The sequence below is a fragment of the Macaca fascicularis genome, chromosome 4, assembly GCF_037993035.2.
Source record: "Macaca fascicularis isolate 582-1 chromosome 4, T2T-MFA8v1.1".
NCBI lineage: Eukaryota > Metazoa > Chordata > Mammalia > Primates > Cercopithecidae > Macaca > Macaca fascicularis.
This window is the reverse complement of record NC_088378.1, coordinates 66,821,312-66,844,995: the sequence shown is the minus strand read 5'-3', so window position 1 is coordinate 66,844,995 and position 23,684 is coordinate 66,821,312. Positions and strand designations below refer to the sequence as shown.

The 23,684-nt window shown below is 47.2% G+C and overlaps 1 protein-coding gene across 1 annotated transcript in view; it reads right to left on the bottom strand.

The window, feature by feature from the left end:
• The window catches only part of TULP4 (TUB like protein 4), a 289,770-nt gene that overhangs the window by 5,439 nt on the left and 260,647 nt on the right, over positions 1 to 23,684 (bottom strand). Inside the window, exons 10-14 of the mRNA XM_045391322.2 lie at positions 17,334 to 17,478; positions 12,640 to 12,784; positions 11,509 to 11,602; positions 7,557 to 7,700; positions 2,209 to 4,709 (exon numbers count right to left, since the gene is read on the bottom strand). Coding sequence (XP_045247257.2) covers positions 2,209 to 4,709; positions 7,557 to 7,700; positions 11,509 to 11,602; positions 12,640 to 12,784; positions 17,334 to 17,478 — 3,029 coding nt within the window. The remainder of the gene's footprint in view (positions 1 to 2,208; positions 4,710 to 7,556; positions 7,701 to 11,508; positions 11,603 to 12,639; positions 12,785 to 17,333; positions 17,479 to 23,684) is intronic.

Genomic DNA, 23,684 nt, shown 5'->3' with positions numbered 1-23,684 from the left:
GCAGGAGAATGGCATAAACCTGGGAGGCAAAGCTTGCAGTGAGCTGAGATCGCACCACTGCACTCCAGCCTGGGCGACAGAGGAGACTCTGTCTCAAAAAAAAAAACACAAATAAAAAAACACAAACAAACAAACAAAAAAAACAAGGAGAGCAGGGCGACAAGCTGGGTCTGCATGGCTCCTGATGGAAGCAGACAGCACTGTCTATGAGATGCTTTTGCTAACAAAAGTGACTCTGAATCTGGTGAAGCTTCTATATCTAACTCCAAGTTTGTAGGAAACAAGGGGACTGAGGAACATGTTAACACAATGGAGACAATAAGCAAGGTTTGGAATGTGGGGACAATGGCCTCCAGCTCCATCCATGAAAAGTTACCTGGGGGCACAACGTCCAATGTTTGGGTGATGGGCACACTAGAAGCCCACCCCCCATTACGCATGTAATGCCCATGTAATAAGCACATGTACCCTTGAATCTAAAAGAAAAAAGAAAAAAAAAAGAATGGGGGGAATGCTATAGACCAAATGAAGTGGTTTCTTCACGTAGGAAGTAGAAAGGAGAAAGAAAAGCAGAAAGAAGCACCAACAGGCCAGAGGCTCCAGAAGAGAAGCAGCATTGCCACTGTCCAACGCCGCTGCCTCAGGGAGGGACTTGGTGGCCACCTCCTCACCAGTTCCTGTGCCCACATCCCATCAGACAGTGGCACCACGCCCTAGCACATGGGCTGCACTCATTGCCTCTGGTACTCAACCTGTGTGCTCCACAGCGGCGGGATCTCTGTCTGTCTTCCTCACTGCCCTGATTCTAGTACTATAGCAGGGGTTGACAAACTTTCTGTGAGGGGCTGATAATAAATATTTTAGGCTTTGTGGGTTATACGGTTTTTACCACAACTCCTCAACTCTGCTGTTGTCTGGCCAAAAACAGGCAGGGACGACACTCAGGTGAATGAGTGTGGCTGTGCTCCAATAAAACTTTGTTCCAAAAAGAGGCAGCTGGCCAGAATGGCCCAAAGGCCAGTTTGCCAACCCCTGGGCTTAGAGGATTGCCAGGCACACAGCAGATTCTCAATAACATTTATTGAATGAATTAACAAAAATGTGAATTTAAGTAGAGAGGGGAAGGGACTTTGCAGGATGGTGAAGGGGGACATTGGCAGCAGGACAGAGCAACCCTTCCAGGCTGGAGCAGGGAAGAACTAGGACCCAATGTGTTCAGCTGCACCATGAGGTTACATCTGGTTCGAGAACTGGGTATTGACTTCCATATACAGAGAAATAGGCAAACGAGCAAACAGACAGAAAACAGGAAGTTGGTATGTCTAGGGAAAGAAAAGTATACAAAAAAGGAAATGTAACTAAGCCCTAATACATGGCTCAGCTGTGGGTCCTATTGACTAGCATAACAAGGTAACCAGTGACCACTGATTTAATGGGGAAGGAAAAACTGTGTGCATATGTGTGTGTGTTTGTGTGCACAGCGTGAGCAAAACTAACCCTTACGTTCCTTAGGAAGTCACCATCTGATGCCAAAACCAGAAAAGTCAATGAATAGAAGTAGAAACATATTCTTTACAAATATGAGTGCAGGCCAGGTGTGTTGGCTCACGCCTGTAATCTCAACATTTTTAGAGGCTGAGGCAGGAGGATCACTTGGATCCCAGGAGTTTGAGACCAGCCTGGACTGAACATAGTGAGACTCCCATTTCTTAAAAAAAAAAAAAAAAAAAAAAAAAATTAGGGTCGGGCGTGGTGGCTCACGCTTGTAATCCTAGCACTTTGGGAGGCCAAGGCGGGCGGATCACGAGGTCAGGAGATAGGGACCATTCTGGCTAACACGGTGAAATCCCGTCTCTACTAAAAATACAGAAAATTAGCCGGGTGTAGTGGCTCGTGCCTGTAGTCCCAGCTACTCGGGAGGCTGAGGCGGGAGAATGGCGTGAACCCAGAAAGCAGAGCTTGCAGGGAGCCAAGATCGCGCCACTGCACTCCAGCCTGGGCGACAGAGCGAGACTCTGTCTCAAAAAGAAAAAAAAATACAAGACGGCAGTGGGCAGACTAAAAATCATAACCCCGTGAGCTCCACCTAAGAGGTATTTGTTGTTTTCCACATTTCCCATTTGGCCTTTTGAAAAATGCTCCTTGAAGGCCGAGGCCCTGATGCCCTCGCCTTCTGGGTCCACAGCGCCACCCAGTCTGTGGTCTTACCTGCCGCCCCTCTAACTCGATCTGGAAGTTCTTGGCAGACTCCTGGGTCACCCGTCCCCCGAAGTCCAGCTGGTAGACCTGGGTGGCCTCATTCCACAGCGGCTGCTTGTTGGCCATCACGTACACAAAGCCTTGGCTACCCAGCCGCCCGTCCTCCTTCTCACTGGCCCGCCGGCACTTGGCCTCCTCCAGCTCGCCAGCAGCCCGTGGGGCGCGCTTGCTCTTCCAGCCCTTTCTGCTGCCCTGGCTCTGGTTCATGAGCTCATCCCCGCTGATGAACAGCTCAGGCTCACTCTCGGAGCTGTCCTGGAACTCGTTTGTCTTATTCAACTTCTTTGACTTCAGTTGGTCTTTCTGACTCTTCACTTTCTTCTTCTCTCTCCCCAAGTGTGGGCTGGAGATAAGGGAATTAAAGTCACTCAAAGTCCTAGCCTCCTTCTTCACTTTGCCCTCAGTGATGGCCTGAACGCTGCCTTCTTCTGCTCGGCTGTCCAGGCGCTTCCGGTTCTTCTTTCCAAATTTTTCTGTCCGCTGGGGGACTGGGCTTTCGGTCAGGGAGAGGACTTCCTGGAAGCTGTCGGCAGTTTCTACCATCACCTCTGTGCCCATGTGGCTTTGGAGTTCGGCAGGTGGTGGGGACACAAGGGGCTTCTCCACCACCAAGTGTGGCTTTGAGGGGAGAGTGCCCTGGGGGTTCTGCACGGGCGGGCAGGCGCTGTAGGAACTCCATGGGTGCAAGGCGACAGGTGGCAGCTGTAAACTAGAGCATGTGCTGCTTCCTGGGTACATGGGGGGCAGGGTGCAATAGGAGAGGCTAGGCGGGTACACTGGCTGAAGGACCACAGCAGGCTCCTGTTGTGCAAACTGTGTCGGGGACAGGGTATCTTTGGGAGAGCAGGGAGCCTGCACTCCAGGCAAAGGGGGGTTGTTATAGCTTCCGGGATATGGCACTCCCATCCCATAGCCTGTTTGGAAAGTGGCAGTGGGGCTGGCAGGAGACTTGGGGGAGATGAAGGGCAGTCGGGACACATCCAGGTGCTGGCCCTGACTCAGCATCAGAGGGGACAGTTTTAAGGGGTTGGGCCCTGAAGTCTGTGCTGTCCTTTCTTGAGGAACCCAAACGTCCTCACCCAGCATGGGGTCCCACTGGTAAGGGGGTGGCCGTTTCAGGGTGACAGCAGCTTCAGGCAGGGAAGGGTGCCTCAGGGGCTTCTCAAGCTGACAGTGCTGGGACAGGGCCTCGTCCTCTGTGAAGGCGGAGTTGACGTAGTCGGTGCGGTCACGGGCGCTGTCGGGTGGGCTCAGGAGGCTGTAGGAGGACTGGGAGGCCAATGGGGAGGTGCTGGCAGTATGGGCCAGGGAGGCTCCAGGCTGCGAGCTGGGCCCCGTGCCACTGCACTGACTGCAGGTGTACAGAGCAGGTGGGGGCCGCGCTGGGAGCTGTGTCACCAGCCCCCCAGGCCCGCCCTTGGGCTTGGCCAGGGGCTGCAGGGGGGCCCGCGGGCTGTCGGCCAGCTGGGCCATCTTGAGCGCAGCCTCACGGTTGTTCCTCCGCAGGGTAGCGTGGATGAGGCTATTGTCGGACCTCTGGGCAGCCCCCCGCCCCTGGGCCAGTTGGCTGGCAATTTCGGGATACGGGGGTGGGTCCCCGGTGGGGATGGAGTAGCGAGGGACGGTCAGGCGGTTCAGGGTGGCACTGCTGCAGGGCTGGGGGACTTTCTTCTCAGTGGCTGTGAGCCTCAAGGTGGCGGAGCTACCCGGGCCGGGGAGGGTGTAGGTGTTCTGGGAGCACAGCATCCGGGTGCGGGGCCGGCACACCTCCTCCACGTTGCCACTGCTGTCGAAGGTGGTGATCCTCTCATAGCCCAGGGGGGTCTGGTAGTGCACTGACGTGGGGTAGAGGGAGAAGTCGCCCTTCTTCAGGCACACATCCACTGGGGGCTGTGGGGGCGGCAGAGGGGGCGGGGGTGCTGCTGTGGTGGGGGCGGCGGGGATGGTTCCTGGGTATGGGGGTGGAGGGTTCATCTTTGTCACCTGGACCTCCTGGGGGGCACTGAAGACCACTGCGTCCCCCTCAGCTGCCAGCTGCGGTGTTGGCCGCAGGGCCTTGGCTGACTTTTGCAGGTGTTCGTGGTCTCGGTCTCCATGGCCCACCGTGGACAGCTGCATGAGCCCCTGCGGCGGGGGAGGCAGGGACAGTGGAGGGGGGTTCTGAATGATGCGGCCCATTTCCACGCTTCCGAAAATCACCTGTCCAGGATTGGAGTACCGGTTGGAGACTGGGTACTGGGTGGCACTGTCACCTGCATGTTCTGCTGCTCCTACAGCTGTCGTCTGGTTGGTCAGGACATCTAGCTGCACATTCTGATTGGCCAGCAGGGACTGCACCAGCCCTATGCTCTGCGTGGGGGACATAGCCTGAGCCGAGCTGTGGATCGGTGCAATAGGGATGTTCACCGTACAAGGTGGGCTGTTCTCAGGGACACCAGATGCTCCCGTCACTGGAAGAAAATTAGAAAAAGGAACTGCTTACAAAAACAGTGCCATTAAACCGGATCAGGATAAGTAATACATCTGGACTCATCCAGTCTCCTTCTGTAAACAAAACGCAATTGCCAGAGACAGAGACGTGTCTGCTTGGGGAAAGCTGGCCTGCTCACACAAGTGAGATGGGTTCTTGAGGGCAGCCTGCTGCTTGTCTGTTAGCTAAGGGTACTGTTATAACTTTTCAACTAGCTCACTTTTGAACCTTCTAAACTTGGCACCAGTGCCTCAATGGCACCATCACAGATAATTAAATGTCTGAAGAAGCTTTTTACTGGTGATATTCATAAAACACCCATCCTTTTATGCAGGAAGAGGGCAATGGTACAGGAAAAACCTCCACTGAGGACTCGCAGTGCCTAGGCCTCTGAATTAGGTCTATTCATGCTTACGGGATGGATAGTGTGGCAAGTGTCACGCAAGAGATGTGTATAAGAAATGTATGCATATTAGATTTCTGTAAATAGAACCATGTAAAACGTAGTAGAAAAAACAATGAAAAGAATCTTCTAGTGAATCTGAGTATCACATCATGATGGATCATTTCCTAATTTTTTTTTTTTTTTTAGAGAGTCTTGCTCTGTCGCCCAGACATGCAGTGGCATGATTTTGGCTCACTGCAACCTCCACCTCCTGGGTTCAAGTGATTCTCCTGCCTCAGCCTCCCCAGAAGTTGGGACTACAGACGTACACCACCACGCCCAGCTAATTTTTGTATTTTTAGTAGAGATGGGGTTTTGCCTTGTTGGCCAGGCTGGTCCCCAACTCCTGACCTCCGGTGATCCACCCACCTCGCCTCCCAAAGGGCTGGGACTACAGGTGTGAGCCATTATGCCTGACCTTTATCTGCTTTTTAGCATTTCAAACAGTATGTAAGGTAGAACCACGCTGAATTAAACACTATAAATATATCCTATTTGTACACAGTGAGAGTTTAACAGAGCGCGCGTTTGAACAGTGATCTAGAGACAGGTGCTCAGAGCTGCTGTCTGCACGGCCCTGTTTAAAGTGCACACTGAGCACTCTGCAACTGGCTCCTCTAGGCCCACTGTGCCACCCTGTGGCATTTCCCTTAGAGAAAACTGCCACTGATCCAGAAATCTGAGGCATGGTGTAAGTACTATGTGGCAGCTAGTCTATGATTAGGAAATGTGACACTGGCTGACTTTTCATCAAAAGAACTACAGAATCAAGCCAGCCAGTTTATCAGAAGCTAAGCTGGCCCTTCCTTGGGGGTCTCCTAGTGAGACATAACTCTCCCCTGGCCGCACAAATTTGGGTCTGTCTCACGTTTCCTGTCATTCCTGTTCAGATGCCCTTCGAGAAGCTCTCCTGTCTGTATGAAACACTGATGGCAGGCATCTTCCCCTTTAAGGAAGAAGAGCCTCTTCGCTGAGTCACCATCATTAAATGTAATCCCTGAGACAATATGTTCCCTCCTCTCATTGGGAACCACAGACAATAAGGACAACAGCAGCAACAGCCGAACCTTGGAGAGGGCTGTATTCGTGCATTTTGGGAGAACAGGGAAAGCGTTAAGGGGAAAGTTTAAAAGATACTTCTAATTCCAAGATTCTCAAGTAAAAGGGGATGCACTAGAAAGCTCAGGTATGGGAGGCTTCACCAAACTACAGGTATTTATGTGGTTGTAAGCTTGGCCTATTAGGACCACATAAGCCTAGGAGATTTGCTCACCCATGCAGGAGAGGTCACCATCAGAGAAGCAAGATGGCTATTGTTGGAAAATGCAGTAGAAATCATTTTTTTCAGGTAAAAAGACTGGGCTGAGAGAAGGTAAACAATTCCCTCAAGTTCAGAGCCCGACTGAGGAGCAGGGCCCGAGCTGGAATGGGTGGCCCTCTATGTCCACTGTGAGAACCAGTCCCTCGGGTCACAGACATCCAGATACTGGAGAAGTCACGGTCCATGTCCAGGTTCCTCTAGCTCAAAAAATGAAGACTTCCAGAGCCCTGCTTAGTTGGAAGTAGAGGAGTCTGTGTATCTATAAAATCTCAGGTGGTCTTTTACTTAGAAAAGCAAGTTATTTTCAAGTACCCTCTAGCAACTGAAATAGTTACACACACTAACTGGCCAGACTAACTGGAAGTCACTGTAATCCATTAATCAACATAGGATCCTTTAAGAATCCCCCCGCCAGGAAACACACTAACTTAAAATGCTATATATATTGATATTTACCATCTGAAAACTGGAATTTAAAAATCGTATACCAGATTTTATCTTGAACTCAGGCCAGGGTCCTGTGCACGGAGACATGTGGTTGCAGTGGAGGAGATGTGGTTACAGGTAAAGGCTTTTGTGTCCTGGACACAGGGCAGATTTGAGAAACTAGACTCTGTGGGCACCACGGGAATGCTGGAATGAGACAGTATCTCAGCAGGGATTGAAAGGATGAAGGCTGGCCTTGATCAATGAGACTGGGTCTCAGTTCTGATTTTATTTAGTTCCAATCAGTCCCACAAACTTACCTGAATCCAGACACATGACTAAGAGGATAGCTGTGAGGATAAAGCCAGATGGTAGAGCTGTGCTCCACAAATACAAGGCACCACTGCCACTGTAACCATCTGTGCTCCAGCAGCCCCGCTCCTGCCAACACTGGTGCCAACCTGTGACTTTTTCCCCTGGGACACGCCATCATATCTACCAACCTTACTGAGGCAGGAATACCTTTTCTGAACCTAGGGAGCAGACTGAAACCTCAACAACTTGCCACTCTGTTCCCTTTGCACGATCCACTGACAGAGGGACCGTGACAAACAAGTTGATGTATGTGAACACACCTGGTAAATCATCTTCATCTTCACTGAAAACATTTGGGTTGAAGACAGGTAAATTAATATAGTCCATGGAAATTTTCCGAACTTCTGGGAGATAAATGGTCATTTGCCGCGGTTGGAGATGCAGGAGGCTGGTTTTATAGATTACTGGTGGGGAAAAAGAAGGGCACAGTTAACAGAGACACACCAGAGTAGAGCCAAAGTGTCAAGAGAGTCACGGGAAGAAGAGCACACTGCAGTTTCCCTGCCATCAGAAGACAGATCTGTGTAGGCAGGGTCCAGAGGCAGAGAGGAGCTCTTCATTTCTCCCTAGTACTCAGTACGACCATACTAGCCACGGTTCTGGATTCAGTAACAGCAGATTCCTGGTCTAGCTTGGCCTCCTTGCCAGTGGATTGTCTACAGAACTACACATTTCAAATGTCAAAAACATTTTAGACATAAATTATTTCTTTTGGAAAGAGCTAGGGTATAAAAACATATTTTTCAAAAACCTCATTTGCAATCAGAAGGATGATTGAATGGAAATAGTTGTGACAACCAGAGTGCCAAACAAGGGAAGCTTGAGCAACCCAGGAACCGTGTGAAAGCAATGTTGAGATGGGGGTGGCATGGTTTCATATAGGAATAAAACACAGCCTTCATTTCAGCTGGAGCCTTGGCTTTCAATTTTAATCTAATCATCAAGATAGAGATTTATAGGGAATTTCCACACAGTTTTTTTTAAAACCTCAAGATTTAATTTGATTAACAGGGACATTAGGAGAAGGCCCAGATTGCAACTAAAATATTTAGAGGAGACAAAATAACTTTAAATATAATGAATCTAAATTTAAGTTTCACAGTAGTTAAAGTCGGGGCGAAACTGCCCTATGAACTTGCTTTTGTGTTCAGTAGTCTCTCCTGTGAGACAGGTAGCACAAAGCTTCTTTATTCTAGCTCCATGGCGGTCACCTTAACACTTAGCGGCTGACCTGCCACATGCCTGCGGCACAGCAGGCCTCCTTTGTCCAAGCATCTTTGCAGGGCTGGCCCATGGACTGGTATGGGCTAAGGTAACTTCTCCCGCCCAACAGTAGGAAAGGCCCCATGCGTGTGTTTATCTCTCTTGCCCACAAAGGAAAGAGAATATGAATTTTGGTTTAAAAATTCTGTGTGGTTCCATATGACTTAAGAATGAATGCATTAAAGTGCTATTATTTGTTGTTCACATTGACAAAGCAATTTAAAAAAAATTCTAGGAGGGATTAGAAAAAGACCATCAGTTACCTCCAGGAAAGAAAACTAGGTGGCTGATGGTGAGAATGACAGAGATTTTTACTGTAGACCCCTCTGAATCTTTTGAATTTTGTGGAATCTACTGTGTATTGTTAAAATGCCAAAAATTCAAAATAAAAAAATTTCATGGGCCAGATCATTCTAATTGAAGAAAACAAATTATCCAACCTGGGGAACAGCACTCACTTTTTAAGTTCACTAGAGGGCCATATACTGTCTTTGAAAAGATTATTTAATGGGGTACCACATATAACATATCTTCTAGTATCCAATAGTTAATTTCTGTTCTCTAGTATTAACAGAATCAAGTGGAAATTTCTTTTAGCTTGACAAAGTAGCTCTGTGGACCAAAATGGTATTTTTAAAAAGGTCAGGCTGGGCATGGTAGCTCACACCTGTAATCCCAGCACTTTGAGAGGCCAAGATGGGGGGATGGCTTGAAGCCAAGAGTTTAAGACCAGCCTGGACAAAACAGTGAAGTCCTATCTCTACCAAAAATTTTAAAAAATTAGCTGGGCATGGTGGCATGTGCTTTGTCTACCGCCCTAGCTAGTACAGGCAGAGGTGGGAGAATCACTTGAGCACAGGAGCTTGAGGCTGCAGCGAGCTGGGGTGGTGCCACTGCACTCGAGCATGGGTGACATAGCCAGGCCCTATCTCCCCGCACCCCCCAAAAAAAGGCCATCGTTTGTCTCAAAGGCTCTCACATGCTCTCTCATTGTATGATCTTTACTGGCTTATTTGTGGACCTATTCAACATCCGAGAATGAAAAGACCCACTAAGTAAATTCTCACTTCCATTCCCTTTTTCAATATTTACCAGAGGCAGATGGCTAAGTTCTCAGCTTACTAATGTGGGAATAATCACAATAGTCAAACAGTGGTTATTAAAAATCAACCTTATCTATCAATAGGACACAAACAAGTAACTGAACAACAGACATTTGTGGTCATCAGAGAGTTTCCAGCTTGTTGAAAATATTATGAGATTTACTTGCACTATGTACAGGGATGGTCCATTGTGATTCCCTAAGTTGGTTTTACGTTTACATTTTATTCCTCTTTTTCTTTGAGCTCAGATACTTCAAAATGAAAAACTCAAATGCACTGCTGTTTAAAAAATCTCTGAGATGCCTCATAGCAATAGGTCTTTCTAACATCTAATCTGTAGTAATCTATTTTAAAGGATCTGTGTACGAGTTGCTTCGTACAACTCATAGATAGATTCAGAATTTTTCAAAAACCATTTTTAGTAGGTTATGCATAGCATGCTCAAAATGCAGGGCCATAGCCCCCCTGGCTGAGCTGGCCTTGCAGACAGAGGTGTACAGCATGCAATGATTCAGCAACCGGGGAAGATGCGGGGAGCAACACAGCTCCTCAACTCACATAGGGACCTCCTCAACAGAAGGAAGCTGCTCTGGAATGGACCTTCTGCCATTTTCATGTCATTACTGTCTCTGGGGTAAATATGACACGATACTGCAACTCATTTGGGCAGAAGGGCAGATCAGAATACATGTTCGTGTTCTGGCCCGGCTTTTACTTCGTTGGCTCAGTTTTCCTCTACGTTTCAAACTTGCCATGGACAGGCTATTTATCTGGTACTGAGAAATCAAATTTACAAAAATTTACCACTAAGAATTGTACCAATAGTCAGCTAACCTGTTTTTTATTTATTTATTTATTTAGAGACATAGTTTCGCTCGTGTTGCCCAGGCTGGAGTGCAGTGGCATGATCTCAGCTCACAGCAACCTCTGTCCCACGGGTTCAAGCGATTCTCCTGCCTCAGCCTCCCAAGTAGCTAGGATTATAGGCATGCACCACCATGCCCAGCTAATTTTGTAGTTTTAGAAGAGACAGGGTTTCTCCATGTTGGTCAGGCTGGTCTCGAAGTCCCAAATTCAGGTGATCTGCCCGCCTTGTCCTCCCAAAGTGCTGGGATTACAGGCGTGAGCCACTGCGCCCGGCCTTAGCTAACTTCTTATAGTCTCCAATGCTTTCTTCTCCACTTTCTTCAGGAGTTTACCAAAAATCCGCCCACAGCAAAAGGCCTAGAAGTCAAAGTTTCTAGAAATCTATGAGAGCTGTGATACAAATGTTGGCTATTCCTATCATTTTTATATTTCTATTGTTTTTATAAGTCAGGGCTTAGAGCAAAAAATGAAAGTGCCACTGGTGACCAGGTGTGGTAGCTCATGCCTGTAATCCCAGCACTTTGGAAGGTTGAGGTGGGCAAATTGTTTGAGCTCAGGAGTTTGAGACCAGCATGGACAACGTGGTGAAACCCTGTCTCTACAAAAAAATACAAAAATTAGCCGGGCATGGTGACGCGAATCTGTAGTCCCAGCTACTTTGGGGGCTGAGGCAGGAGGATCGCTTGAGCCCAGGTCTTGGCTGCAGTGAGCTGTGATCATGTCACTACACGCCAGCCTGGGCAAGACACTGTCTCAAAACAAAAGTTAAAAGATTAAAAAATGCCACTGGCAAAAAGCCCATGTGAGAATTCTGATTTTTGTGAAATCGTTGTGGCGAAGTTAAGGGTTAGAGGTAAAATACATGCTAATCTTTTGCTGTCTTAAAAGCTCATCTTCTATTTTAAACCACTACAGGTGGAAACTGGACATTTTAGTTTGTTCCAACTGGGACAATGAGAGAACAGGACGTGATTTTTACCTGCACCGAGGTTGGTTGGCAGGAAAGCAGCCAAGCCCACAATCTTAAATTTGGTTCCCCAGATATTAGACGTGACCTGAGCAAGATAGTTGTGCTGTGGTGGGGGAAGAAAAGAAAAAAGAAGAATCACAATCTATTTCCATATTTTCAATTGGTCACTCAGTAAGAATGTTAATATTTATTACTTAACAAACCACGAGTGTACACTGCAAGAAACACCCATTCTCTACCTCATCTACCATTTCCAAGATCAGAAGCTAACGAGGGCAGTCAGGCAGGCAGCAGTGAGTGGGTGCGCATCGAGCTGGGGGAAAGGTGGGGGTGTGTCCCAGTATGTCCACAGGTGTGTGATTTAAAGAAGCCTAGAAAGGGATCTAACTCTGAATCCATTTTTATCCTGGATATTTCTCCTGAAAAGATCGGTTGCATTGATACCAGGATGTCCTGAAACTACCCATCATCTGTTTTCTCATTCAATTAAATTTTTTAAAATTTAAGAAATTATTATGCCCAAAGTATGTATGCAACGGCAAAAATAAAGATGGACAAAATACAGCCCCTTAAGGAGCTTATAACCTGATGGAGAAGATAAAGCTTGTAATGATCTGTATAAAGAAGTCACTGAGCAATGTCATAAGGTAGTTCTACACCAGGTGTGTTGGCCCCTCCCAGCTAAGCCAGGGCAGGAGGCCTTCACAGCAGAGGTGGTGGTGGAGTTCCATCTGGAAGCATGGGGCAGAAACAAGGATGAGGAGGTGGTGTGGTGACAATCTAGGCAGGGCAAAGCCCGGGGCAGGTGAGAATCAGGTGTGGCTACAGCACCTGGAGGGTGAGGGGGCACTGAGGAGCCAGGAGGGAAAGGCAGGCAGGGCTGGATGGTGGGAGCTGTGATAGGAAGTGGGAGGTTCTCTCCCAGTGACTGTAAGATCAGAACTCGCTGAGGGGCACAGGTGGAGAAGCCAGAGCTCCACCTGAGGGCGACTCCTGAGGTAGCAGGTGGCATGCAGGATGTGGAGCAGAGCTCAGGGGCCCATGGTGGCAGTGAGCAGGGCAGGCAGCGGGTAGGAAGGGGCCCTCTGGGCATAGCCCCCAGGAGGAGGGGAGCGAGGCAGGGCAGCTGCGGGCTCCTACCTGAGTGATGTCTTCAAAAGGAAACTCTCTCCGAGTCAGGCTGGGCGAGCCCACAGAGGGCTTGCGCAGGGGCAACCGCGGGGACCGGGAGAGCTCCTGAGCAGCCCGGGGCAGCTTGGGGGACTTGCGGGCCTCGATGCTGATCCTGGGGAGGCAAGGCCAGGAGGGGTCAGGCACCCGCGGCGGGAATAGTGAGCATGGCCCTGACTCTGGCACTCCTTTCTTTTTCTGGACAGCCAGCCTGTATGTTGGGTTCTCACCCTGCAGCCAGTGCCTGAATTTAACAAAGCTCTCCCCTTGCTTTTGCTTTATGAATATGAGGAAAGAATGACAACTTTACATTGAATAATATACATTTTAAAATATATTGAGAAACTGGGTGTGGTGGCACACACCTGCAGTCCCAGCTGCTTGGGAGGTTGAGGCAGGAGGATCGCTTGAGCCCAGGAATTCAAGGTTGCAATGAGCTACAATTACACAACTCCACTTGAGCCTGGGCAACAGAGCAAGACCCCTTCCCAAAATATACTGAGTATATACTGAAATGAGATCCAGCGATCCATCTGTAAGGAACTCAAATAATTAACTGTCTTTCACTCTCCGCTGCCTTGGAGCAAGCGTGGAAACTGCCTTCTGCCAGAGGCCTGCACAATCCGTCCTGGGAAAACAGCAGGTGGGACAAGTCATTTCTTACTCTAAGGCCAGTGATCTTTCTAATTTCTTCTGCAACAGTGTGAATTTCAACAAATTTATCTAGCATTTCACCATCTGCAATATTTAAATCAAATTAGTAAAGTTTTTTGGCTGCCTTTTGATCCCATGTTGTATCTCTGCTCCTCAGTCCCTTTATTTATAACACGGAGACACATGTGTTTAATGACAGTCTACCCCAAAGACAGTGTGATTAAAACGAGTATGGTAAGGTTTAAAACAGTCTGTGAAAAAATGCATTGTCTCATATATACTGGTTTTGAGCTTGATGAGAAACTGGGCTCCTGAGGAATGGGGGGATGGCAGATTGAGCTCCCTAAAGCTATGATCTGGGACAATTAGCCTGGCTGCTGTGTGAAGGGTCCAAATGGGGAAAGGACAGCAGGAGGAGGCCCAGCCACAGCAAGATGGCAACCTGAAGAGGACGTTTAAAGGCGAAGGATTTAGTGGCACGCATTAAATGTCCTCTCTGCTTACATAATGGGAAAAAAGCACTTTGGAAATATAGGAAAGTTCATAATGTTACATGCAATTTTAACAAGCTCTGGAACAAAGATGAAAAAAGACATCAATCAGACTGCTAGAGTAACTGGATATCTGCATATTTAAAAAATGAGCATTCACCTCTAATTCATACCAAACACAAAAATTAATCCATAAGCATGAAAGCTAAAACTAGAACTAGAAAGCTGATAGAAGAGAACTGAAGAAGGGCTCCATGACCTTAGGTAACCAAAGACATCCTGAACAGGACACAGAAAGCACTAACCACAAAAGAAGAATGCCACGTGCTGGATTATATGGCCATACAGATATCTGACAAAGGATTCAAATCTAGAAGAAAGAAATAACTCTTGGTTGGGTGCGGTGGCTCACACCTGTAATCCCAGCACTTAGGGAGGCCGAAGCAGGTGGATCACAAGGTCAGGAGTTTGAGATCATCCTGGCCAATATGGTGAAACCCCATGTCTACTAAAAAATACAAAAATTAGCTGGGTGTGGTGGCACGTGCCTGTAGTCCCAGCTACTCGGGAGGCTGAAGCAGGAGAGTCACTTGAACCCAGGAGATGGAGGTTGCAGTGAGCCGAGATCACGCCACTGTACTCCAGCTGGGCGACAGAGCAAGACTCCATCTCAAAAAAAAAAAGAATGAGATATTCAGATGCTCCTGTAGTGATTGCTCTAAAGGGAGGGGAGGGTACACAGGAGCTTGGGCCGGGCGCAGTGGCTCAAACCTGTAATCCCAGCACTTTGGGAGGCCGAGGCGGGTGGATCATGAGGTCAGGAGATTGAGACCATCCTGGCTAACATGGTGAAACTTCGTCTCTACTAAAAATACAAAAAATTAGCCGGTTGTGGTGGCACAAGCCTGTAGTCCCAGCTTCTCAGGAGGCTGAGGCAGGAGAATCATTCGAACCAAGGAGGCAGAGGTTGCAGTGAGCCGAGATCGTGCCACTGCACGCCAGCCTGGGTGACAGAGCGAGACTCCTCCAAAAAAAAAAAAAAAAAAAAGAAAAGAAAGAACTCTTACAACTCAATAAAACAACCCAATAATAAACAGGACAGAAGACTTGAACAGACACTTCACAAAAGAAGAAGATAGCCAAGTGGCCAAGAAACATGTAAACTAAGCAGCATCCATCACTGGAGATATTAGAATTAAACTGAAATGAGATGCCACTACACCTACCAGAACAAGGTAGAATTATTTCTTTTTTTTTCTTTTTTTTGAGACGGAGTCTCGCTCTGTCGCCCAGGCTGGAGTCAGTGGCTGGATCTCAGCTCACTGCAAGCTCCGCCTCCTGGGTTTACACCATTCTCCTGCCTCAACCTCCCGAGTAGCTGGGACTACAGGCGCTCGCCACCTCGCCCGGTTAGTTTTAGTAGAGACGGGGTTTCACCTTGTTAGCCAGGATGGTCTTGCTCTCCTGACCTCGTGATCTGCCTGTCTCGGCCTCCCAAACTGCTGGGATTACAGGCATGAGCCACCGCGCCCGGCCGAATTATTTCTAAAAAATGACAACAGAGCTGCTGCTGAGGATGGAAGAAACTGGGACTCTCTTAGAAATTGCTGGTGGGGATTTATGTGGGTGCAGCCACCCTGGAATACTGCTCAGCAGTTTCTAATAAACTTTAACATATATTTAACCCACGACCCTGCAACTCCTTTCCTAAGTTTATACCCAAGAGAAATGAGCGCCCATGTCCATAAAAAGACTTGTATAAGAATGTTTGTCATGGATTTGTTCATAATAGCCTCAAACTGGAAACTACCAAATATCCATTGATTGGTAAACAGAATAAACTAATTGTAGTATACTCATTACAATGGAATACCATGGAGCAATAAAGAAAAACAAACTACTGATACATGCAACAACATGATGACTCAAAATCACTACACTGAGAAAAAAAAAAAAAAAAGGCCAGATACAAAGAGAACATATTGTTTGACTCGATTTATATGAAGTTCAAGAACAAGCAAAGCTGATGATGGAAGTCAGAACAGTGATTACTTCTAGGGAGTGGGTATCAAATGGAGGGAGCACAGGTGGACCTTCTGGGATGATGACATGTCCTTTATCTTGAACTTGGGGGAAGACACTGGGATAGCCCTTGTACAACGGGCTAGGTGTTTACCATTTGGACAGATGTGTATCTGTATGTAACTTATACCTTAGCTTTTCATGGCATCAGAAAAAAAAAATCACAGAATTAAAACTAGAAATCTTAGTGAAGAAAAAGGTTCTACAGTGGATGCGATGTGTTGATGTTTCCCAATTACAGCATTACAGGCATCTATCTATCTATCTATCTATCTATCTATCTATCTATCTTATCTTATCTTATCTACCGCACATCAATCTATCTTATATCTTTTTTTTTTTTTTTTTTTGAGACGGAGTCTCACGCTGTTGCCCAGGCTGGAGTGCAGTGGCGCGATCTCGGCTCACTGCAAGCTCCGCCTCCCGGGTTCCCGCCATTCTCCTGCCTCAGCCTCCTGAGTAGCTGGGACTACAGGCGCCCGCCACCGCGCCCGGCTAATTTTTTGTATTTTTAGTAGAGACGGGGTTTCACTGTGGTCTCGATCTCCTGACCTTGTGATCCGCCCGCCTCGGCCTCCCAAAGTGCTGGGATTACAGGCTTGAGCCACCGCGCCCGGCCAATCTATCTTATATCTATCTAATCTATCTTATATCTATTTAGCTATCTTATATCTATCTTATCTATATCTATCTTATCTATTTATCTTATATCTAATCTATTTATATCTTATATCTATCTATCTATCTATCTATCTATCTATCTATCTATCTAATCTTTTGAGATGGAGTCTCGCTCTATTGCCAGGCTGAAGTGCAGTGACACAATCTTGGCTCTGCAACATCCGCTTCCCGGGTTCAAGTGATTCTTCCGCCTCAGCCTCCCGAGTAGGTGGGACTACAGGCGCCCGCACCATGCTTGGCTAATTTTTGTATTTTTAGTAGAGACGGGGTTTCCCCACGTTGACCAGGATGTTCTCCATCTCTTGACCTCGTGATCCACCCGCCTCGACCTCCCAAAGTGTTGGGATTACAGGCGTGAGCCACTGTGCCCGGCTCTGGCATTACAGGCATCTTATCTGGCATTCTCTTCAACATGTTACATCCACTGGAGAACCTTTTTATTCCTTTTCTCAAACTATAAGAAAAAACATATAAACCCGGGAACTATGGCCACCCCTCTGCCACCCACCATCATTGCTAACGCCTAGAGAAGTTCTGAGGGTGTAGCAAACTTCTGGGTGTCTTTGTCTATCCCAAAGGAAAAACAAAACAAAACAAAGAGAAGTTGTAATTATTCCAGCTGGAATCTTCTGGAAGAAAAGGCAGGGAGGTGGCTCTTTGACTCTTCTGGTCAGTTTCAGTGGGATTCTGTTGCAGCCACAAACACACATATTCAGAGGCACAAGAAAGGACGATCACCCCGAAGACTGAGATTACCTTGGGAGTTTGGGTGATTTGCTAGCTCTGGAGATTTTGGGAGATTTCTTGGCAGCCCAGTCATCACTCAGTTCAATGTCACTGGAGTCTGAGCAGTTGCAGCTGTCGATCACAGTAGAAATCAAGCTGTTCGCATAGACTTCATCTGGTAAAACACCAACCAGCACATTTCAAGGGAAGTTATATCAATTAGCCCCTACCAATGATCATTACTATAAACTAAAAGACAGATGGACTCCACAGGCCATCATTTTAGACCTAGAGGTTGAAACAGAAAGAAGCTTAGCATTGTTTTTCTCTTTTAGATTTTCTAAGCAGAAGTAGGCAATTACTCCTACTGTTGTCAAAATGGGCATGGTATTTTAATGTTTCTAGGCATGTACAAAATACACACAGTTTGCCAAAAGCTGAAACCAAAATGGCTGTGCTGTTGTGTCTCACAACACACAGGTGCCCACCTGGGTTCATGAGGACTTTTAGGCAGCCACAGAACCTGGGCTGAGTGAGGGGCTTATGGACTCATTGATTCACTGAGAACCTGCTTCTGACCTGAGAAGGTCCTTGCTGATGCCAGGCCTGCTTGAATTAGAGTCCTGACAGAGTCAGGTCCGCTCCACTTAGGTCTGGAATGCCAGAAAGTCCCCTGGAATTGCCACAGGTCTCGCGGTGGGGGCCTGGCTCTCCCGCCTGGTAGAGCTGCTTGCCTGCGTGGAGCAAAGGCTAGGAGACCTGGTGGTGGGAACTCTCAGGATGGCTTTGGGTTCTTCTGTGGGTACTCCGCATGGGGCCTTCAGGCAGATGGTGAGATGATGTGCAGAGTGGGGTGATGGCAAAACTGTGGGGCAAACTTCCTCCTCGTTGGAATTCCTCTCCTTGGCTGCCCATCCCCACTGTGCTATCACATCCCCTCACCACCCAAATCCCCCCTATCCCCTCCACCACCCCAGGTCTGTCTTCAATATGAGGACCCCATTCTTCCAGATTACTTTGTTTTGCTGATGAAAATCTCATTGCCTCAAGGCTCCAAGTGCCTTGCCAGGTAATAAAAAAGCTGAATCATTCAATCATAATGAAATAATTCATAATGAGTGATTTTACCATCCAAAAGGGCTGTTTATATTTTAAAGGATGAGTTTCTTAATCCAAACCAATCTAGAAGTTTCTGAGCATTTGGAGGTAGCATCTATGAACAGGGGCCCCTCTGGGGCAGAAAAGTTTGGCAAGCTCCTTGGAAAGGAGGCTGGCCCCAGGCTGTGTTGCCCACATCACCCCCTTCTTAAAGCACTCACTGAATCAGGAGGTGCCACGCCCGGACCCAGTAAAAGCCGTAGTGAAGCCACAGTGGTGTTTGTGTTTAAGCAAATAAAAAGGCTTAATGCACGAACCCTGAGCAGTGTTTTATGATTTAATTTATGAATCACTGGATCAAAGGAATCTCTGTCATGACTCAAGCATGCACGCAAGACTACAGAACATGCCAGTGTGTGTGACTCGACTTGAGGAAACCCAGTAAGACACTGCCCACTCAGCTCCTGACTCACTCATCAATGCTAGGATCCCTCAAATACCATGTCCCAGACCACTTCCTCTATCCCTTCACTCATAACTACTATTTTCTTTTTTATAGAGATGGGGTCTCGCTATGTCACCCAGGCTTGTCTTAAACTCCTGGACTCAAGTGATCCTCCTGCCTCAGCCTCCCAAAGTGCTGGGATTAAAAGAGCTGAGCAACTGCATCCGGCCGTAACTATTGCTTTATTGTCTGTCTCCCCAACTAGTGCAAACTCCATGAGGGAAGGAAAGTCATCTGTCCTGCCTCCTGCTTTAACCGCAGAGACTACCTGAGACTTCATAAATACTTTCTGAAAGAATAAATGATGATTTAAGGGGTGGCAAGAGACAAAGAAAATGGCTTTCTGAAAATATGCCCTGAGCCCTGCTTGTTCAGTGTCATAATTCCACATGTGCAGGCATTGCCACTCTGACGTCTATCATCAGCACAACTAAAAATTCAGTGCATGACATAAGCTCCACATTTGCGAAGGCTGAGGTGGTGGCTGGGTGTACCTCATACTACTAGAGATTGTGTCATCAGTTTATCATGGGTGTTCTGTAAAAACATCTAAGTTGTAGAAAAATGTAAGCTGGGATTGGTCTTTTAAAACCTAAGGCTTAACTACAACGTCTGGGGCTTTACATCTCAATTCTGTCAGTGTTCAAGAATCCGCTAATTTCTTCTGGGTTGAAGGCTTTTTGGGTGTTTTGGGGAGACGGAGTCTCGCTGTTGCCTAGGCTGGAGTGCAATGCAGTGACATTATCTCGGCTTACTGCAACCTCTGCCTCCTGGGTTCAAGCGATTCTCTTGCCTCAGCCTCCTGAGTAGCTGGGACTACCGCCACGGCTGGCTAATTTTTTGTTATTTTATTGATTGATTGATTGATTGAGACGGAGTCATTTATTTATTTATTTATCTATTGAGACGGAGTCTTGCTCTGTCACCCAGGCTGGAGTGCAGTGGTGCAATCTCAGCTCACTGCAGCCTCCACCTCCCGGGTTCAAGTGATTCTCCTGCCTCAGCCTCCCAAGTAGCTGGGACTATAGGTACCTGCTACCACACCTGGCTAATTTTTGCATTTTTAGTAGAGACAAGGTTTTACCATGTTGGCCAGGCTGGTCTTGAACTCCTGACCTCAGGTGATTCGCCTACCTTGGCCTCCCAAAGTGTTGGGATTACAGGCATAAGCCACCGCACCTGGCCATTTTTTTTGCATTTTAGTAGAGACAGGGTTTCACTGTGTTGCCCAGGCTGGTCTTGAACTACTGAGCTCAGGCAACCCTCCTGCCTTGGCCTCCCAAAGTGCTGGGATTATAGGTGTGAGCCACTGTGCCTGGCTTCCTGAATTATACATATATATTTTTTTGTTTTGTTTTGTTTTGTTTTTGAGATGGAGTCTCACTCTGTCGCCCAGGCTAGAGTGCAGTGGCACGATCTCCGCTCACTGCAAGCTCTGCCCCCCCCCGTTCATGCCATTCACCTGCCTCAGCCTCCCGAGCAGCTGGGACTACAGGCGCCCGCCACCACGCCCGGCTAATTTTTTGTATTTTTAGTAGAGACAGGGTTTCACCGTGTTAACCAGGCTGGTCTCGATCTCCTGACCTCGTAATCCACCCACCTCGGCCTCCCAAAGTGCTGGGATTACAGGCGTGAGCCACCGCGCCTGGCCAATTACATATATTTTTAAAATAAAATCTTGAAAAATGGTTTTAATGGCTTTTTAAATATACACTCTAAATCTGCTCAGGCCACCATAACAAAATACCACAGACTTGGGTGGCTACAGTAATAGAAATTGTTTCCTCACACTCTGGAGGCTGAAAGACCAAGGCTAGGGTGCCGGCATGGTTGGATTCTGGGGAAGGCTCTCTTCCTGGCTTGCAGGTGGCCTCTCCTCAGTGTATGTGCTTGAAGAAAGAGCTCTCTTTCCTTGGTTGTTTTTTTTTTTTTGAGACGGAGTTTCGCTCTGTCACCCAGGCTGGAGTGCAGTGGCGCGATCTCAGCTCACAGCAAGCTCCACCTTCCAGGTTTACGCCATTCTCCTGTCTCTGCCTCCCAAGTAGCTGGGACTACAGGCACCCGCCACCACATCCGGCTAATCTTTTGTATTTTTAGTAGAGACGGTGTTTCACTGTGTTAGCCAGGATGGTCTCCATCTCCTGACCTTGCGATTTGGCCTCCCAAAGCGCTGGATCACAGGCATTAATCTTGTCTTCTTCTTATAAGGCCAATCGCCCTATCAAATTAGGACCTCACCCTTAAGATCTCATTTAATTTCATCTCCTCCCTGTAAGTCCTATCTCCAAATACAGTCACATTGGGAGTCAGGACTTCCCAATATGAATTTTGGGGTTGACGTGGGGGCACAATTCAGTCCATGGGATTCTACTCCTGGCCACTCTCAGATTCATGTTCTTCTCCCATGCAAAATATATTCATTCTATTCCCAAAGCCCCCAAAGTCTTAACTTATTTCAGTATCAACTCTAAAAGTCCAGAGTCTCATTTAAATTGTCACCTAAATCCAGTATGGGTGAGACCTGAGGTACAATTCATCCTGAAGCAAACCTGCTCTCCAGCTGTGAACCTGTGAAACCACAGAAGTTATGTGCTTCCAAAATACAATGGTGGGACAGGCATAGGATAGACATTCCCATTCCAAAAAGGAGACACTGGAAGTACAAAAGTGGTGACAGGTTCCAAGCAAATCCAAAATCTCGCAAAGAAAATTCCATTGAATTTTGAGGCTTGAGTGGAGTCCTCTTTGGTTTGATATCCTGTCCTCCAGGTCTACTGGGGTGTCAGCATCACCCTCATAGCTCTGGTAGGGATCCTGCCCCCATGGCTCTGCCCGCAAGGCTCTGTGCAAAGGCCATCTGGCCTGCTGAAACCGAAGAGGTGGACCTAATGATCTCTGAATCACTTTCAGAGTTATTTTTCCCTCTTCTTGAAGAATAATGCATGTTAGTGGCCAAACACCTCCATCATTCCAGCTGGTCAAAGCTAAGAAGTCCAACAGCCTTCCTCCTTCGTTTCATCCTGTTTCCATCCACTACAGTTCAAACTGGCAGTGTCTCTGCTCATATAATTTCGTAAGCGCTTTATTAAATGACAATCCAGCCATAACTTTGGTATTTTCTTCAAAATGTATTTAATACTTATTTTTTTTGCAATATGAATAGCCTAAATATTTTCTAAATCTAAATCTTCATCTTTTATCTTAACAATTCCTTCTTCCATTCATCTCTCTCCTTTTGCATTTTACTATAAGCCATCAGGAGGAACCAAACTGCTCCTTCAATACTTTGCTTAGAAATCTCTTCAGTTACATATCCAATTTAATCACTTGCAAGTTCTACCTTCCACGGAAACACTGGAACAGTTTACTCAAATCCTTTGCTGCTTTATAACAAGGATCACCTTTCCTCCAGTTTTCAGTATATTCCTCATTTCCAACTGAGACTTCACCGGAATTGCTCTTAACTTCCATATTTCTAGCATCCACCTCAAAACTCTTCCAGCCTCTATCCATTACCCAGTTTCAAAGCTTCTTCTACATGTTTAGAGATTTGTTACAGCAATACCCATTTCTTAGAACCAAAATCTGTATTAGTCGGGGTTCTCCAGAAAAACAAAACCAGTATTATGCGTGTGTGTACGCACAAGTGTGCATGCACACACACTAAATAACGGGTCCAGTCAATTATGGAGGCTGAGCAGCCCCAAGGTTAGGGTGACAACGCCTGTTTCCTGGTGAAGCCTTTGCCCCGGCCTGCAGAGAGCCGCCTTCTCACTGTGTCCTATGTCCTCTCCTTGGTGCATGTGCGTGGTGAGAGGTCTCTTTCTCCTTCTCTAAGGCCAGTAACTAAATCAGATCAGGACCCACGCATATGAATTCCTTTAATCTTAATCTCCCCTAAATGTCATCCTACCCTCACATTGGGGGTCTGGACTTCAATATATGAATTTTAGGGGAACACAAGTCAGTCCATAGCAAGCTGTGGCTAAAGATTCCTTTAGAAAGTGTGTGCCAGGTGCAATAGCATGTCTGTAAATCTCAGCACTGTGGTGAGCCAAGGCAGGACGACTTTACTTCTTGAGATCAGAAGTTTGAGACCAGCCTGGGAAACACAGTGAGACCTTATCTCTACAAAAAACAGAATTAGACAAGTGTGATGGTGTGTGCCTATTATAGTCTCGGGAGGTTGAGGTGGGAGGATCACTTGAATCCAGAAATTTACAGTGCACTACGATCATACCACTGCACTCCAGTCTGGGTGACAGAGTAAGACCCCATCTCTTTTTAAAGAAAACTGGTGGGGGTGGTGGAGGGAAGCAGCCGGGCATGGCGGCTCACACCTATGATCCCAGCACTACAGGAGGCGAGCGCTGGAGGATCTTGAATCCAGGAGGCTGAGACCAGCCTGGGCAACACATGGAGCCCCCATCTCCACAAAAATAAAAAAATTAGCCAGGTGTGGTGGTGCATACCTACGATCCTAGCTACCTGGAGGCTGAAGTGGGAGGGCTGCTTGAGCCTAGGAGTTCAAGGCTGCAATGAGCCATGATTGTACCACTGCACTCCAGCCTGGGAGACACTGTGAGACCTTGTCTGAAAAAAAAAAAAAATACTGGGACTCATGGTATCTGGTATAAAAATACACACTGGTAATTTTGAGGGACATATCTGCCAAGTCACCTGACAGTGGATCACAAACTTTAGTGCATAAAAATCACCTGGGAAACCCATTAAGTCGCATGTTTGTATGTAGGCCCCACCACAGCCCTAATGAATCA